Raw genomic sequence first — 17,292 nt, 5'->3', positions numbered from 1 at the left:
TCTATCTGTCTGCTACGCTCAGGCTATCCAGGGACAGGGCAGCCTGACCCAAGTTGTCACCCACAGGCAAAGGGTAACTCTTTCCATGTCTGCACACAAACAGTGCCCTGCTCTTCTCCTGGGATGTCCCGTCTCCCCACAGAGCCTTTGCCCAAGGAGAGCACACCTGCGCTGGCCTGGCTGCCATTCCTGCACCCTGTCCCCACGCTGCCCACAGCCCCGAGCTGGGGGTTTTGCTCTGTAGATCAAGTGGGCTGTGGTGACTCTGCGGGGCCATACTGGTCAGGCTGGGAGGCAGCCCCAGCTGGTGGTGGTCACTGCCACTGACCACGTCCCACACAAGCTCTTGGGTGGCCATGGAGGCTGCTCAGAGGGACCCTGCCTTATTCACCTTGTGCGTGGGTGCTGGCCACCAACAAGCAACACCTGAGCAACCAGCCTGAAGTCCCTCGAAAGCCACACTGGGACCATGATCTCCTCACACTGAGCCCACAGAGAAACAAGCAAAGCAACGAGCCTCTTGAGAGTCTGTTACTAAGGAATGTTCTTCAAAGAACTTTGGAAGAAGACCTAACCCTTCAGGCACTGTGCTAAGGAGATGCCCTTGCTGATGGAGATGCTGTTGTGAGGCCAGCTCTGTCACAGCAGTGCCCACCGCCTGTCCTGGTCACAGGACTGACACACAGCAGGACGGCGACCAAGCCTTGGGAGCGCTCAGGCCTTGCAGCAACACAAGGGCTGAGAAGGAGAGTGTGGGAGTGGAAAGAGAAGGACTCTGGGCAGAACAAGGCTGGTGCTGCCTGGCAGAGCTGCTCTGCTGGGACTGTTTCCTCCATCTTCGCACACAGACACCTTGTGCTGAGCTTCACAAAGGTTGCAGAGGAAGGATCTCAGACAAACAATTCACTGCAGGGTCATTTATTTTCTTTAAATACACAGGGAGCACGACTTCTCATTTACAAGGTCTTTGACTGGATCTATAAAGGTGGACAGAGAATTAAAAGCAGGATGAACAGTAACATTTATTTGTGTGCAATATTATTATAGTTAAAAAAGCAAAACCAAACAAGCCATCCCCCAACTCCAATCATCCAAAAATACAAAATACAAAAAGACAGGTTGGACCTTTAGTGAGTCATGTCATGAGTGATATACAGAATATGGGAAGTTTAATGCCTTTGTAAAGAATCCAGCCATTAGTTGCTTCAAGGCATCCTTGAGCTCCTGGTTCCTCATGCTGTAGATGAGGGGGTTCAATGCTGGAGGCATCACTGAGTACAGAACAGACACCACCAGGTCCAGGAATGGGGAGGAGATGGAGGGGGGCTTCAGGTGGGCAAACATGGCAGTGCTGACAAACAGAGAGACCACGGCCAGGTGAGGGAGGCAGGTGGAAAAGGCTTTGTGCCGTCCCTGCTCAGAGGGGATCCTCAGCACGGCCCTGAAGATCTGCACATAGGACACCACGATGAACACAAAACACATAAAAGCTAAAGAGGCACTGACCACCATAAGCCAAATTTCCCTGAGGTAGGAGTGTGAGCAGGAGAGCTTGAGGATCTGGGGGATTTCACAGAAGAACTGGCCCAGGGCATTGCCCTTGCACAGGGGCAGTGAAAATGTATTGGCCGTGTGCAGCAGAGCATTGAGAAACCCAGTGGCCCAGGCAGCTGCTGCCATGTGGACACAAGCTCTGCTGCCCAGGAGGGTCCCGTAGTGCAGGGGTTTGCAGATGGCAACGTAGCGGTCGTACGACATGACGGTGAGGAGACAATACTCTGCTGTAGCAAAGAAAAAGAAAAAAAAGAGCTGTGCAGCACATCCTGAGTATGAAATGGCCCTGGTGTCCCAGAGGGAATTGGCCATGGATTTGGGGACAGTGGTGGAGATGGAGCCCATGTCGAGGAGGGCGAGGTTGAGCAGGAAGAAGTACATGGGGGTGTGCAGGTGCTGGTCCCAGGCTATGGTGGTGATGATGAGGCCGTTGCCCAGGAGGGCAGCCAGGTAGATGCCCAGGAAGAGCCAGAAGTGCAAGAGCTGCAGGTCCCGTGTGTCTGTGAACGGCAGGAGGAGGAACTGGGTGACGGAGCTGCTGTTGGACATTGGCTGCCTGTGGGCATGAGGACCTGTGTAAGGAGAAAAGACAGTTACATATTAGGGGTGACTTCTCTGGGGAAAATAAACAGGCTGTTTCACATGGAAAACCTCCTCCCTAATGGAGGGATGTTTCAGCTCATTCTCTCTTTCTACTAAGTGTGAATAACAGTTCATCACAATTTAAAATGTAGCTTCGACAGCCAATTTCTATGAACACACCTCTGGGTCAAGACCCCTGTGTTGGTGTCAGAACAAAAACTGACCCACACTCCCACCCCAGCCCCAGAGAGCAAGAGCACCAGGGACAGGTGGAGAAACAGGGAAGGACACTGCAGTGCTACCAGAAAATACAACAAGGACAGAAAGGCAGACGGGCATGCTGTGGAACCTTCTCCTGACCCGGCTGTGCTGCTGACACTCACATAATGACACTGGAGAGCAAGTACTTTTAGCACCTTGTTTGTGTACCCCGTTGCAGGAACCCTTCACCTGGAGGTCCAGCTGCTGAGGTGGAGACTCGTGACCTGGACCCCATGGCTTTGGGGCAGAGGGTCTGCTGGGGAGGAGAGGAGACCAGGGGTTGCACTGGGAAATCCCGTCCCTGGCATATCTGGTAGGAGCTCCTTCTCCCTGCCCATGTCTGTGCTGCCTGCAGCTGTGTCTCTCTCCCTGGTCTGCTCCCTGTCAGTGTCACAGACCCCGTCCCACCCGCTGTGTGCTCAGCTCTGTCCTGCTCACACCTCCTGGCACTGCCCAGGGGCAGCTCTGTGTGTGCAGGGGCTCAGGAGCAGCTCAGACACGTCCTAATGAGAACTGGGGTCTCAGTGTCTTCTCCAAAGAGAGAAATAAATCCCCATCTCCCACTGCACACCCAGACGAGCAAGAGTGGAAAACTGAAAGCACAGACTCCTTCCCTTGCAGCTGTTCCTGTGTTGATGTCCTTGTTCAGAAGGACCCTCTGCCATGTCTCTGGGGTGGTCTGGAGCTCTGAGCAGCTCTGACCCACACAGCCCCTTCAACCCCACAAGCTCCCTGCCTGCCCTGCCGGGGGTCGCTCCTTCCCCCCACAGCTGCTGCCATGGGATCTCCCGGGCAGGCTGAGCGCTGACCCTGGCAGGCGGCAGAGTCCCTGCCCGGCACAGCCCTGGGGTGCAGGGACCCTGCTCTGCAGGACAGCCCTGGGCACCCCTGGGTGCTCACCCGGCTTCACAGTGTTCAACATGGCCTGACAAGAGCCCCGTCCTTACAGATCCCACCAGCTGTGCCTGTGCCAGTTTCAGGAGATGCCTCCAGGAGCTACAGCTGCACTGCCCTGCACCAGAGACTTACCATGGAAGGGCTGCAAAGGTTTCTCCCCCAGTGAGCTCTCAGCATCCTCCCAGTCCTGACCACCTTTAATCTCTCTCTGCCTGGCTCCTGTGCCCTCGGTGCTGCAGGCAGAGCCCTCAGCCCTGCTGCGTGTGCAGAGGAGCTGCTCCTGGGCAGAGCTGTCTCTCTGCAGCGCTGCCGCTGCCATGAGCTCCCTGTGTCCCAGGAGCCCAGCCCAGCTCAGCAGCACAGGAGCAGCACAAGGCGCTTTAATGACCCCTCTGGTGGGTTTGGTGCTGAGTCCATGAACCTCAGACCCTGGAGGAAGGTGATGAAACCTCTCAAGAAGTCAAAGTTAGATTCGAACTCCAAAGTTTCTTGTAAGGTTAATGGGTCCCACTGAGGGAAACAACTGAGAAACCATCCCAGGGGTCTGGTCAGAGAAGAAAACTGGAGGTAGAGATGACAGGTCAGGAAAAGCAAAGTAAAGGTCTCTCTGATGCTGAATAAACCTGGATGTGTTTCATTAATCAAAGGGACAAGGCCTGACCCCCAGCCCTGAGAAGTCAGATCCTGTCCCTCCCACGTTGCCCAGGGCCCTTCCTGGGACAGTGTGATGTGGGGCTGTGCAAGGCCAAGGGCAGGACTATGGTCCCACACCTCCCAGGTTCCTGGCTGGGGACAAGGAGCCATGAGGCCCCTGTGCTGCAAGGACAAGGTGTCTCCTCACAGGCATCAGAGGTGCAGACAACAGCCACGGCCAAGGGGAGAAGGAGCTCATGTCTGGTGGGGCTTTCAGCCTCTTTCCATCCCGTGATCATCTCCACGACAGCCTGTCCTGTGCTGTGGCATCCCCTGCACCTCTGTCCCTGCAGGCTGGAGACATCCCCCCTGCTGACCCACCTTGCTCCTGTCTGAGCATCTTCCTTCCTTTGCTGAGCTCTCTCCATCCTCCCCAGCTGGTCCTTGAAGCACAAAGCCTTGGGCTGATGCAGACTCCCTCTGCTGACCTGCTCCACCACAGCACTGCCCTTCCATCACATTCCTTTCTGCTCATGTCCAGCCTGGACCTCCCCAGCTGCACTTTGGGCCATTCTTTCTTTCTCATGCTCTTTCCCACTGTGCAGAAACCTCCACCACCTCTGAAACCGCCCTTCAAGCACTCTCAGGCTACTCCTGCACTGCTGCAGCCTCCCCAGCGCTGCTGGGCCAAAGCAGCCCAGGTCCCTCAGCACCCCACACCATGTGCACAAGGTGCTGAACCTGCCTTGGCACAGCCCTGCACTCTCCAGTTCCTCCCTGCTGCTCCAGACTGGGAAGCCGCACACTGGCACACACCCGTGTGTGTGGGTCACACCAGTGCTGAACCGAATGGGATGAGAACTGCAGGTGTCTGGGTCCCCACGCTCCTCCTCATGCAGCCCCGTGTGCAGCTGCCTTGTTCATGGTGAGCGTGCACCACGGGCTGGTGTGGGGACCTTGGAGTGCCCAGGCCCTTCTCCTCAGGGCCACTGAGAACTCGTCATTTCATCTTGTCAAAACTCAGACATTTCTGATGGACGAACACCAGATATTCACAAGGTCTGGACTCCCCCTTGACTGAAGCTCCATTTGCTCAGCTGTTAATGTTTGCACACAGATGGTTTATCCTCATGAGGGTGTCTCTCCCAACATAACATCATGACGCATTACAGGAAAATGTAACTATCAACTCCTGTGTAAAAAGTGGGGTCTTGGGTGTCTGATACTCATAATGCCAGAGGTGTGGAGTTTCTGATGTTTCCCTTCATGTGGTAGAGCAGCAGGAATGTGTGGAGCTCTGCCTGGGGACAGACAATGTCAGCTGAAGGTTGAGGAGTCAGCATGAGAGGGCAGAACAACATGGGCAGTGTTGTGGTGACTGCACATCAGCTACTGACTCACTGATGAGGAATTGGAATGAGATGAGGCCTCCTCCAGACAAATGAAAGAAGCCTCATGTTTCCAGGGCCGTGTCCTCATGGCAGACCTGAGATATCCCAATATCTGCAAGGAACCGGCCATCCAGGAGGGTTTGGAGCCCATTGACAACATCTTCCTGACACGGGTGACTGAGGAGTCAGTGGGGTGAGGTGCCTGTGGGACTTCACACTTACAAACCAGAAAGAGTTGGTCAGGATGGAACAGTCAGGGATGGGAAAGTGGAGCTGAGGCTCCTGGGAGATGAGAACAAGGCCAAGAGCAGGATTTCAGGAGAGCAGGATTTGGCTGCTGAGGGACCTGCTTGGGTCCTATGGGATATGACCTTGGTGTCTGCAGAGCTTTTCTCTCCCATCTCCTCCCTCCCCTCTCCCACCTGCTGTTGTGCAGCGTTTTTTACCTTTTCTCAAATACAATATCCCAGAGGTGCTGCCAGCATCGCTGAGTGGCTCAGGTTTGGCAAGGAGTGGGTCCATCTTGGAGCAGCTGAAATCTGCTCTGTCTGACGTAGATTGAACTCCTGTTGTCTTCTCAGAGTGGCAACAACTGTAACACACCCACACTCACGACCAGTTCCAAGACTTTGCCATGTAAACACAACATAGGGTAACAATGTTTTGGGTGTTACAATCTACTTGATCATGGAGAAGAAGCAGAAAAGGTCTTCTGTCGGCAACTCAAGGAAGTCTCCCGTCAATGAGCAGGTTCCTATGGGGAACTGTAATTGCCTTGAAATTGCCAGGCAAAGCTGCAGGTGCCAACAGTCCAATGGATCTTGGGGCAACTGCTTAACATGGCTGCCTGATGGGCCAACAAGGGTGATGCTCACCTGGATCTGGAACTGGGAAACAAGGAAGAGCTGGTGAGGGATGTGAACATCAGTGTCCACCTTGGCTGTTGTGACCAGGACACAGTGGGGTCCCAGGCACCAGAGGGGAGGGAGGAAGGCCAGCAGCAGAGCACAGGCTGGTGGGCTCCAGAGGAGAAGACTTGGACATACTTGGGGATGGCGGGCGAGGTAGTGACATGGAAGTAGGCCTGAAAAGTGAAGGAGCTCAGGAAATCTGATCGGTCTTACAGGACAGCCTGCTCCAAGCACAAGAATGGTGTCTCCAAATACCCATGAGAAGAAGCATTTATCTTGTGAGGCTGCTCCTCCGAACTGATGGAACTGCAGGGCACAAAGGCAGCACACAGGAGGTGGGAGCAGAAGAAGCTGCAAAGGAGGAATTTAGAAACCTTGGCCATGGATGTGGGGATGACGCCAAAGGTGCCCTGGACTTGATACCTGCACGGGAAGGGCAGCAAGATCAGCTGACAGAGCTTACCTTGCAGTAAGAGAATAGACAGGGTGAACGTGGGCCTGCTGCTGAACTTCGTAAGAGTAGAATCAGACAGGACTGAGGTTCTTCATGGCTTCTTTGCCTCCATCTTCACCAGCAAGGTCTCCTGGGACTTTGTTCCTGAAGGCAGGAGTCTGGAGAACACCCAGCAGTGGATGGGGCTCAAGTCAGGGGTGACCTGAGCAAACTCAGACACCGTTACAGAACAGGAGATGGGTCACTTGACCAGCTCCTGAACACAAGTATCGCTGTGCTGTGGCACCTGAGATTGCCAGGAACATCCACCTCTTGGTCCAGAGGAGTGTGACTCCTCTTGAGGTGTCCTGGCCTGTCTCCTCACTCACATGGTGATTCAGGCACCCACTTTTCTGACATATTCAGTCTTTATCAGGAGACGCAACACATCAGTATGAACTGGAGGCTGCTGATGCCACCTGTTCTGGAAAGGGAGGGAAGGGCGAGCAGGGAAGGAAATAGAAGAAATTTGGCTTTATTGCTATTTATTATGGAAATGCTCTCTGTTTGGATGTTCCTGAAATCTCCCTAATCATCCACACCAGACTTGAAGCCTTTAGGAAAATGATGCACAGACCTTGGCTTGTAAGAGCATTTTCGATGTCAATGAGCCCTCTGCTGCCATGATCCTGAACTGCAGCTGCTGAAAGGATGAACAAACCTCTAATGAAGTGAAAGGCAGAAGCAAACCCCAAGTTTCTGCCATGTGAGCCCTTGATGCTTGTTCATCACCAGAATGGCTGAGCCCAGATCTCTGGGACCTGGTAGATTTTTCTCCAATATTTTTCAAGGCTTTTCCTGTGGTCAGTGTGAGTGTTTTGTGTTTTGGTTGTGGGTTTTATGTCAAGTGCTGTTGCTTTAAATGCAAGGCTGTCGTCTCTATGGAGTTGGAAATGCCTGTGAGCTCCTCACAACTCATCCAGCTTCTTTCATACACCTGGCAATGGTCACCAGTCACCTCAATGTCCCAGTCACACTCTTGCTTGAATCCCCTATTTGGATCCATACCCATCACTGCAGGAGGTTCATGGATCCACCAGGCTCATGGATGATTCCTGAGGACCATCCAAGTGTGGGCAGTGTAAGAGAGGAGCAGAGCAGGGTCAGCTCATGGGCCATGACTGAGCACAGCCACCCCAGCAGCAGCCGTTCCCCATCTCCCAGGCACAGCCATGCCCACAGCATGCAAATGGCACTGCCATACATGATTAGCCCAGAGAGGCCTTTCTTCCTTCCGTATTCCCTGGAAAATCTTCCTCCTGTTCCTCCTCCACCTGCAGACATCAACTGCTTTCCATTTCTGGGCTCAGACATGGCTGGAAGGGTTCACTGAAGCCATCACCATCTCATTGCTTCTCCCTGACATGCCCTGACCCTCTCCCACACCTACAATGGCCAATCACGGCTGCTCAGGCCTCCCGCTCTTCAGAAGAGGCCTCGAGCTTCTTGGTTCTTCCTGGTGCTTATTATAAACTCCCTCGCTCTCTCCAGAGTTCATGGTGAGCTTTCTTGTCCATAACAGCCCTTTATGGCCATGTCTCATTAAATGGTTGTGTTTTTATGATCATTTGTGCAGAAAGGACAGTCACAGGACAGCACCCAATATGTCAAAACTGATGCCAGTGAAATGCCGTAAAGCCCTGATGAGTTCCCCTGTGTCTGTGTCTCTCCTGGAAGGAGTCTGTCCCGAGAAGGGGATCCAGCTCCTGCCACTCTCTGCAGAGGCACATGAGCAGTGTCCATCACCTGGGGACACAAAGGGTGACGTTTGCCAGACCACCCGTCATCTGAACCACTTAGATGTGTGCTTGTGGATGGGGTATGGAGCCTTATAGTGCAAATGCCTATTTAATTGTCATTGCCAGAGGGGCTACCACAGATGCAGAGCACTATTTTATAGATATGTAAATATAAGCATGTTAAACATTATTTTTCTTTAAAAACTGTCATTCCTAGACAAATTACACAAACATTTGAAGGATTATTGATGCCTTTTAACATGATTATCCAGAGAAGCCCACCAGCTTTGTATCTCAGGAAATGGGATCCAGAGTCCAAGGGCAGGATGGTTTGGGCTCTGTGCTGGGATCTGGAAACTGAAACGTGCTCCCATCTCCCAGCCCCCTGCCCTCCTCAGTGAGGGTGTGAGACATTCTGCAGCGAGGGCTGAACTCACAGCCATGACCAGTATCTTATGTCCAACTGCAGCCAGTGGTGTCCTGCCAGCTCAGGATTGGAGCTTCCATTGCGGAAGGTGTTTAAATGATGTGGAGATGTGGCACTTAGGGATATGATTTATTGTTGGAGTTCTTATGTGGAGTTCTTATGTTTGAGTTCCATGTTCTTATGTGTCTTTTCCAAACTAAATGATTCCATAATGCTGTGATTCTATTATTGGAGTTTAAATAATTTCAATTCTCACTAACCGTAGCTTCTGTCCAGGGTGGCTCTTGTGTGGCACAACTGTCCTGGCTCTCCAGGCAAGTTGGGTATTGGGTTGGTGCCTGCACTGGAAGTTTTTCCCTTCCTTGGGTAAAAGACTTGGGTCACAGATGTTTGAAGCAGTCCTGTCAAATACAGAGCGGGCTGAGTTTTGAAGCCAAGGGATGACAGTGATTTTTTCAAGGATGTTTTTGAACAGTGGCACTATCACTAATAACAGCAACAGAAAACTCCATATTCTTGGTTATGTTGATAAACTAAAGCTCTTTAATTTCCCTCCCAGCAGTCATTCTCACTTCTCAAAATGCATATTGCATCTCAGTAGTTGGCCTCTTGTATGAAGTCCTTGCAACAGTGCTTTCTCCCACTTCCACCTTTTTACTATTGAAAGAATACACCTGTTGGTCAGAATTGCTCCCAAATCACCCCTTTTCCATCCATTTTCTCATTTCTTTTTCTGGAGTGAGGGGCAGGTGGCATAGAAAAGTTGTTTCCTTTTTAGCCAATGAAAGCCAAGGAACAGATCCCATGTTAGTGAAAAGGCACAAAGAAAGCCAGAATCTTTATGTGGAGTGCACTGACAATACATTGTTCCCTACATTTCTGAGCCACCCCAGCTGTGGCACCAGCCCAGCTCTGACCTGCCACAAGAAACCTGGTACCAAGTGTCCAAGAGCCCATGTGTGCAAAGGCTTTGAATCAGAGCACAGACATGACATGGCCAAAGACTGATGAATGTCTCTCTAGACCTAGGAGTGTAAAACCAGAATGAAATGCCTAATGTCATTCAACTGAAGATATTCCTCCCCTAGCTTGGAGAAATTAGATACTTTGCTGTAATATTCCTGGTGTCCTGTCTAATGATGGGACAAGAAAATATGATTCTCATACCGATTCATTTTTTAAAATGAAAAATACAATTCTGGAAAGAAATGCTCCTTTGTTGCTGAGCTGGGCTGGGCTCCTGGGACACAGGGAGCTCATGGCAGCGGCAGCGCTGCAGAGAGACAGCTCTGCCAGGAGCAGCTCCTCTGCACACGCAGCAGGGCTGAGGGCTCTGCCTGCAGCACCAAGGGCACGGGAGACAGGCACAGAGAGGGGAAAGGCAATGGAGGGGGTTGGTTGCTGAGGATTCCATGAGAAAAATCTTCACAGTTCTAACACGGTAAGTCTCTGGCTGTAGGACAATGCAGCTGCATTTCCTGGAGGGAGACCCTAAGCTGATACATTCCATGATTTACAGGATCTGTCAGGTCTCTGTCACAGTATCTCTGTTGTAGAGAAGAAGAACACACTCCAGAGCAGGGCTTCCCTGCTGCACTGTCAGAGGGACAGGGAATGACGACAACTTCTGCTGAGGGTGACTGCAGGGGGAGCACCCAGGGGTGCCCTGGGCTGTCCTGCAGAGCAGGGTCCCTGTCTGGGGGAGATCCCCACGGTGCTGTGGGGACAAGCTGTGGGGGGAAGGAGCATCCTCGATAAGGGCAGGAAAGGTGCTTCTGCAGTGGAGAGGGTGCTGTGTGGGTCAGGGCTGCTCACAGCTCCAGATCACCCCCAGGATTTTTCTAAGGGGATGCCCCAAAGACAAGATCAATGCAAGGATTACCAGACAGATAAGGAGCTTTCCTGAGCCTGTCTTTTCAGTTTCCTCTCCCAAGGGCTGGGGGGTGCAGGAAAGGATAAAATGAAAATGAGCTCTCATGCTTAAACAAGTCACTGAGACTCCTGAACTGCCACTGTGAGTGATCAGTACGTCTGCCAGAAGGCTCATGACATCCCTTCCCCACCCCTCTGCCTGTGCACAGCACCTGCATCACCTTGGCTGGACCCGTCAGCCTTAGTCTGACCTGTCCTGTTTTCCAGCCTGCAGACAGGAAGATGCCCCCAGGCAGTGCCCTGTGAACAGGCAGGATCTGTAGGGCCAGGGGAGGGCACAGAGGGTGGGATGGTCTGTGAGCACTGACAGGGAACAGACATGGACAGGGAAACACCTCCCAGGGGAGAATCTCCAGGCAGCAGGGAAATGATCAGAAATGAGAGGAAACCAAACCCAGAATTGTTATGGGAGGGAGAAGAGAGAAAAGTCCCTGTGACCCCCTGCAGGTCAGATCCCTCCTGTGAGCAGCCCCCTGGCCTCCTGTCCCACCCAGCAAAGCCTCTGCCCTCAGGGCCGGGGGCTCCAAGGCATGAAGCAGCTCCTGTGCAGCCAGAGCTCCAGTTCCTCTGCAGAGCACAGGGGCTGAGAGCAGCTGCCCGGCAGTGTTGGTGTCTGGGAGGTGGCTGCACAGCTGGGGAAGGGTGACGCTGTCTGAGTGCCTGGCTGCCTCTGCCCTGGCCTCTCTCACACCCACCCTCACCGCATTGTCCTTCTTGCTCCCCTGCTCTGGGTCCCTGCTGTTGGGATCTTGTTCTTGCTGTCAGGCTCTCTGGGGATGGCAGTTTCAGCTGCAGAGTCACAGCCTGATCTTGTGGGTCCTTTCCTGCAGGTGTGTCCATGGGCACACGTGTCCCAGCTTTGCTCTGACCTGTGGGCTGTGGGCAATGCAGTCTGTGGGGCTGGGGAATGAGCTGAGTGTGTCCTGGGCTAAACGTTGCGTGCTGAGACTTTAGGAAAGGGTGAGACTTGTCATGGCCAGACTTGGATCCCTCTGCTCTCACCATTGCCTGGTGTCTTTTCAGGGTAACATGGGAGTGTGATCAGCCTCCATCTCAGAAAGGTGCCAGCCCAGGGCAGCTGGAGCAGGACAGAGGGACAGAGCAGCTGCCCTCACTCTGCACTGACCCACAGGCACCCTCTGGTCTCGCAGGACTCGCTCTGTTCTCCCTGAGTGCAGCAGAAATGCTGAGGGTTTCTGACACCCAAGAACACTCCCCAGGGTGAGAGGGGAGAAGTAGCTGTAGAAACCCCAAACCTCTCAAACTCGGTTTCTCAGGCCTGGGGGTACCGATGCTGACAGTCCCTTCTGCACCAGGAGCGGTGTCTCTTTGTGTCTCCTGTGTGACGGGGTTGGAAGGTCTGTTGGAAATGGCTTTGGTTTCTCCCAGAGAAGTCTCCTCTAACTTATCACTGCCTTTTCCTCCTTGCACAGGTCCTCACGCCCACAGGCAGCAAATGCCCAACAGCAGCTCCATCACCCAGTTCCTCCTCCTGCCGTTCACAGACACACAGGAGCTGCAGCTCTTGCACTTCTGGCTCTTCCTGGGCATCTCCCTGGCTGCCCTCCTGGGCAACGGCCTCATCATCACCACCATAGCCTGGGACCAGCACCTCCACATGCCCATGTACTTCTTCCTGCTCAACCTCGCCCTCCTTGACATGGGCACAATCTCCACCATTCTGCCCAAGTCCATGGCCAATTCCCTCTGGGATTCCAGGGCCATCTCATACTTGGGATGTATGACACAGGTCTTTTTGTTTCTCTTCTTGATCACAACAGAGTTGTGTCTCCTCACAGTCATGTCGTACGACCGCTACGTTGCCATCTGCAAACCCCTGCACTACGGGACCCTCCTGGGCAGCAGAGCTTGTGTCCACATGGCAGCAGCTGCCTGGGCCACTGGGTTTCTCAATGCTCTGCTGCACACGGCCAATACATTTTCACTGCCCCTGTGCAAGGGCAATGCCCTGGGCCAGTTCTTCTGTGAAATCCCACAGATCCTCAAGCTCTCCTGCTCACACTCCTACCTCAGGGAACTTGGGCTTATGGTGGTCAGTGCCTCTTTTGCTTTTATGTGTTTTGTGTTCATTGTGGTGTCCTATGTGCAGATCTTGAGGGCCGTGCTGAGGATCCCCTCTGAGCAGGGACGGCACAAAGCCTTTTCCACCTGCCTCCCTCACCTGGCCGTGGTCTCCTTGTTTGTCAGCACTGCCCTGTTTGCCCACCTGAAGCTCCCCATGGCTGGACCTGGTGGTGTCTGTTCTGTACTCGGTGGTGCCTCCAGCAGTGAACCCCCTCATCTACAGCATGAGGAACCAGGAGCTCAAGGATGCTCTGTGGAAACTCATATCTTACAATTTCCTGAAGCATTAAACTGCCCATCTGCTTCTACATAGGAGTTTTAGAGTAACTAATTACAGGCCTAGCCTGTCTTCTGGATTTTCTGTTGTTGTTGGTAGTTTTTTTATTGTGATAATGTTGTCATCCCATTTCTTAATTCACTGTCTGCTTTTCTTTTATAACCACTGGCTGTGTAAATGAGAAGCCGTGCTCTCCTTGTCTCTAAACAAAATAAAGGGCTCCTTAGTGACTTGTTTTTCACTATATCCTTTCACCAAGGCCTGTTTGGAGCTGCAGGGACGGTTCTTTTGTTCATGGGAGGAGGGAAAAGAGTCCATGATGTCAGCCCTGCCAGGGAGCAGCAGCGCTTGTTCTTCCAGAGCTGTTCTGGTTCCACTCCCACACTCTCCTTCTCATCCCTGGTGTTGGTGCAAGGACTGAGTGCTCTGGCAGCTTGGTCACCGTCCTGCTGTGTGTCAGTGCTGTGGGCGCAGGCAGGGACAGGCAATGGGCACTGCTGTGACAGAGCTGGCCCCAGAACAGCCTTTCCACAGAGAAAGGTGATCTCCTCAGGGCAGGACCTGAAGGTTTAGTTCTTCTTACAAAGATTCTCCCAAGAACATGCCCAAGAAAGTGACCTATATATGAAACACCATTGTACAGGTGAACAGTGTGTGTGTGCAGGGCTGGCACACAGCAGTGTCCTCTCACAGCCAGGCTCCTGCCAGAGACCTGCAGGACCAGCAGAGCAGGGGCTGGGCTGTGCCCATGTGCACTGGACACCCCATCAAATCTGCCGCAATCATCATGGACTAATCCCTCACAGCCTTCATTTTAGCCCAGACCTCTCTCCCCAGTTCAGAGAGGTTCTTTGTCCTTACCTGAAAAGACACTGAATGAGTAGGACAGATGTCCATGTGTGCATTGTACAGATGAGATGTGAGCGTGAACATCATGTATGTGAGGTGAGATGAACCGAAGTGAGCACCAATGCTGTCAGATATTCTGGGGTGCCATTTTGCACCTGGGACACGTCAGCCCTGTCTGTACATACAGACTGGGAGATGAGGTGCTGAAGAGCAGCTCTGCAGAGAGGGATCTGAGGGTCTGGTCAACAGCAAGTTGAACATGAGCCACCAGTGTCCCTGGAGCCAAGAGGGACCATGTCCTGTGTGCAGCCAGCACAGCACGGCCAGCTGGGCAGGGAGGGGATTGTCCCGCTCTGCTCTGCGCTGGGGCGGCCTCACCTGCAGCATTCACTGTGTGCAGGGCTGGGGACACAGGAGAAAAGGAGATAAAGCTACTGGAGAGTGCCCAGAAGAGGCTATGAAGTTGGTGAAGGGTTTGGAGGAAAAGCCGTATTAGGAGCAGCTGAAGTCCCTGGGTTTGTTCAGCCTGGAGAAGATGTGACTGAGGGCAGAGCTCATGGGGCTGCAGGTTCCTCAGAAGGGAGCAGGGCTGAGCTCTTGTCTCTGGTGACCAATGACAGAACCCAAGGGAACGGCATGAAGATGTGCCAGGGGTCAGACATGAGGAAAAGGTTCTTCCCCAGAGGTGCTGGACACTGAACAGGCTCCCCAGGGAGGTGTCACGGCCCCAACCTGACAGTGTTAAAGAAGAGACTGGACAACGTCCTCAGACACATGGGGTGAACTGTGGGGTGTCCTGTGTAAGGACAGCAGTTGGACTCCATGATCCGTGTGGGTCCCTTCCAGCTCAGAACATTGTATGATTCTATGAAGGCCTGTGGGACAGACAGCGTCCCGAGGTCATTTTACATTGGGAGGAACATCACATGGAAACTCAATGCAGCACTGGGTTGTGCTTCCTTTAACCAATGTCCCCGTGTCCATTCCCCATAACGTGGGACATCTCAGATGAGTGCAGAGCAGGGTGACACACCACGGGGCTGAGGTGCCTCCCTCAGGAGGCCAGAGGGACACGGTGACTCCTGCCTCTGTGTGTAAAAGGAGCAGACTCTGTCTCTGAACATCCCTGGGTGCATAAGGAGTCCATGAGGCCAGCTCAGACATGGATGCCTGACAGACATTTTTGTTCTTTTTGTAGTTGTTGTTGGGTTGGGTTGGTTTTCAAGTTTTGAGGGGAGTTCTCAGGTTTTCGGGCTGAGCTCCATGGTCTCACTATAAGCACCCAGTGCAAACCTCGAGAGGCCCCATGTACCTGAGGTGTTTGCCTAGGACTGGCAGGTATCAGACCAGACTGACAGAGCCATGTCGCTTCCACCATTTACATCTGGTATTCATGACTTGTGCGCTTAATTAGAAAACTTTCCGGACTGTAGGTAAAGAGGCAGGTACGTGAAGAGCACTGAGAAGAAGTAATAGAAGAATTATGCAGTTGATATCACAGACGTTTCCGTGTGTGACTCCAGGAACAAACCCCACTGGCCCAGGCAGATCAATCTCACCTGCTCCTGTTTGCTCCATCATCCTTACCCATGACTCTGGATTGTGGTCTCAAACATGCCAGAGCAATCAGAGAGGTTCTGAGGTCCTTGGAAAAGGCAGTTGTCAAACCTGTCTTCAAGAAGGGCAGGAATGAGAATTGTCAGAATTACAGGCTACTCAGCCCAGCTCCATGCCTGGGAAAGGAATGGGACAAGTCCTCCTGCAGCCATGTCCAGACACTTGGAAAACAAGGAAGAGATTGCTGAACCCAAATGGGCAGGGAAAGAAGGGCACGTTGCGCACATGAAATTTCACAAGGTGTCAGACATGGTTTCCCTTGGTGTCCTTATAATGCGATTGGTGCCCTCTGGGCTGAAGAAGTGGATGCTGGATGGGAAGTTGGCTGGATGATGAAGCCCAAATGTCACCAGTGGTAAAAGTGCCCACAGAGCCAGTTACCAGTGGGATCCCTCAGGGACCAGCACTTGGGCCAACACTGCTGAACGTCTCTATTCTCCCCCTGTATGATGTGACACAGTGAACCTTCAGCTCCTTAGTGGATGGTGCAAAGCTGGGCAGAGGCCTTGGACAACCTCCCCTGGGTCACCCTGCCCTGAGCAGGACAGTGAGACAAGATGATGTTCAAACCTGAGTTGCTCTGTGATTCCAGGAATCTTTCCCTTGGAAACGTTTTAGAAGAAGGAAGAGGTGGAGGAACAAGAAAATAAAAATACAGGCAGAGGAGGAGACCTAAAAGGTGTCAAATAAACAGAGCAGTTCTGTGAAGAATGTTTCTCTGCTCAGACTGTTAGCAGGAAATCTATAACCAGCTCCCCAAACTCCCTGTTCTGCTCATTGGCCCCTGGGATTTCCAGCACATTTCTTTACATCAGATTCTGCACTGAAGTTTGCACTGATTGTTACAGCTTCTTTGCAGGAATTGCTTCATGTTTCCTTAGAGAACTGGATGTAAACAGGCACTGGGGAATTTTTAATTAGAGGAAACAAAAAAGGAGAAAAAAAAAAACCCACAATACAACTTAATGATGTTTCTCAGTTCTATGGTTAAATTAAGTAGTTTCCAGCGAGGTCCATTGCCATAACTCAAGAGTTGCCTGTAGGGAGTACGAGAGCAACTGCTGAAAGACTTTCCCTGCCTGAAGCTCAAAGCAGAGTGAGAGCTGAGAGGCTCTGAATGAGCCAAGAGTGAGAGGTGAAGAACCTCTGGGGAGCGATGGAAAGTGCAAATGTCCAGCCAGGCTTCTGAAGAGATGAGTTCAGACACGGTGAGCTGGGCAAGGACAGGCGGAAACTCCTGGATGTCCAGGGGATTAAATACACGTAGTGACAGACAGAGTTCTGGCACTGCAAGCACAGGGAAAGGCCAACGTTTCATCTCCCACAGTCCATACACATTCTGAAAATTCATATTAGAGCAGGATAGAAATTCCACAGACATTTTACTGGAAATTTTGAATAATTTCATCTGATGAAAAAAAGAGTGGGGGGCTTTTTGTTATTTTTGTTGTTGTTGTTGGTTTGGTTTTTAAGCTTTGAGGGGAATTCTCAGTTTTTTGGGCTAAGCTCCATGGTCCAAACCTCGAGAGGCCCCCGTGTACCTGAGGTGTTTGCCTGGGACTGGCAGGTATCAGACCAGACTGATAGAGCCATGGTTCTTTCATCATTTACAATTAGTATTCAACACTTGTGCATCTAATTAGA

The 17,292-nt window shown here is 52.3% G+C and overlaps 1 protein-coding gene and 1 pseudogene across 2 annotated transcripts; one reads left to right on the top strand and one right to left on the bottom strand.

Moving 5' to 3' along the window:
• Positions 1 to 1,140: 1,140 nt before the first annotated feature.
• Positions 1,141 to 2,103, bottom strand: LOC309450419 (olfactory receptor 14A16-like; the record flags this gene model as incomplete). The annotated part of the gene is made up of 1 exon (XM_082073251.1): positions 1,141 to 2,103. The coding sequence occupies one exon, from the start codon at positions 2,101 to 2,103 to the stop codon at positions 1,141 to 1,143; it is 963 nt and encodes a 320-aa protein (XP_081929377.1).
• A 10,518-nt stretch (positions 2,104 to 12,621) lies between these two features.
• LOC309450418 (olfactory receptor 14J1-like) lies at positions 12,622 to 13,195 on the top strand (annotated as a pseudogene). The gene has a single exon. The product of its transcript is annotated as an olfactory receptor 14J1-like (transcript).
• The last annotated feature ends 4,097 nt before the right edge of the window (positions 13,196 to 17,292 follow it).

This window comes from Streptopelia decaocto (genome assembly GCF_964273445.1).
Source record: "Streptopelia decaocto genome assembly, chromosome: 26".
NCBI classification, from domain to species: domain Eukaryota; kingdom Metazoa; phylum Chordata; class Aves; order Columbiformes; family Columbidae; genus Streptopelia; species Streptopelia decaocto.
The sequence above is the reverse complement of the archived record's forward strand: the minus strand, read 5'-3'. Positions and strand labels throughout refer to the sequence as shown.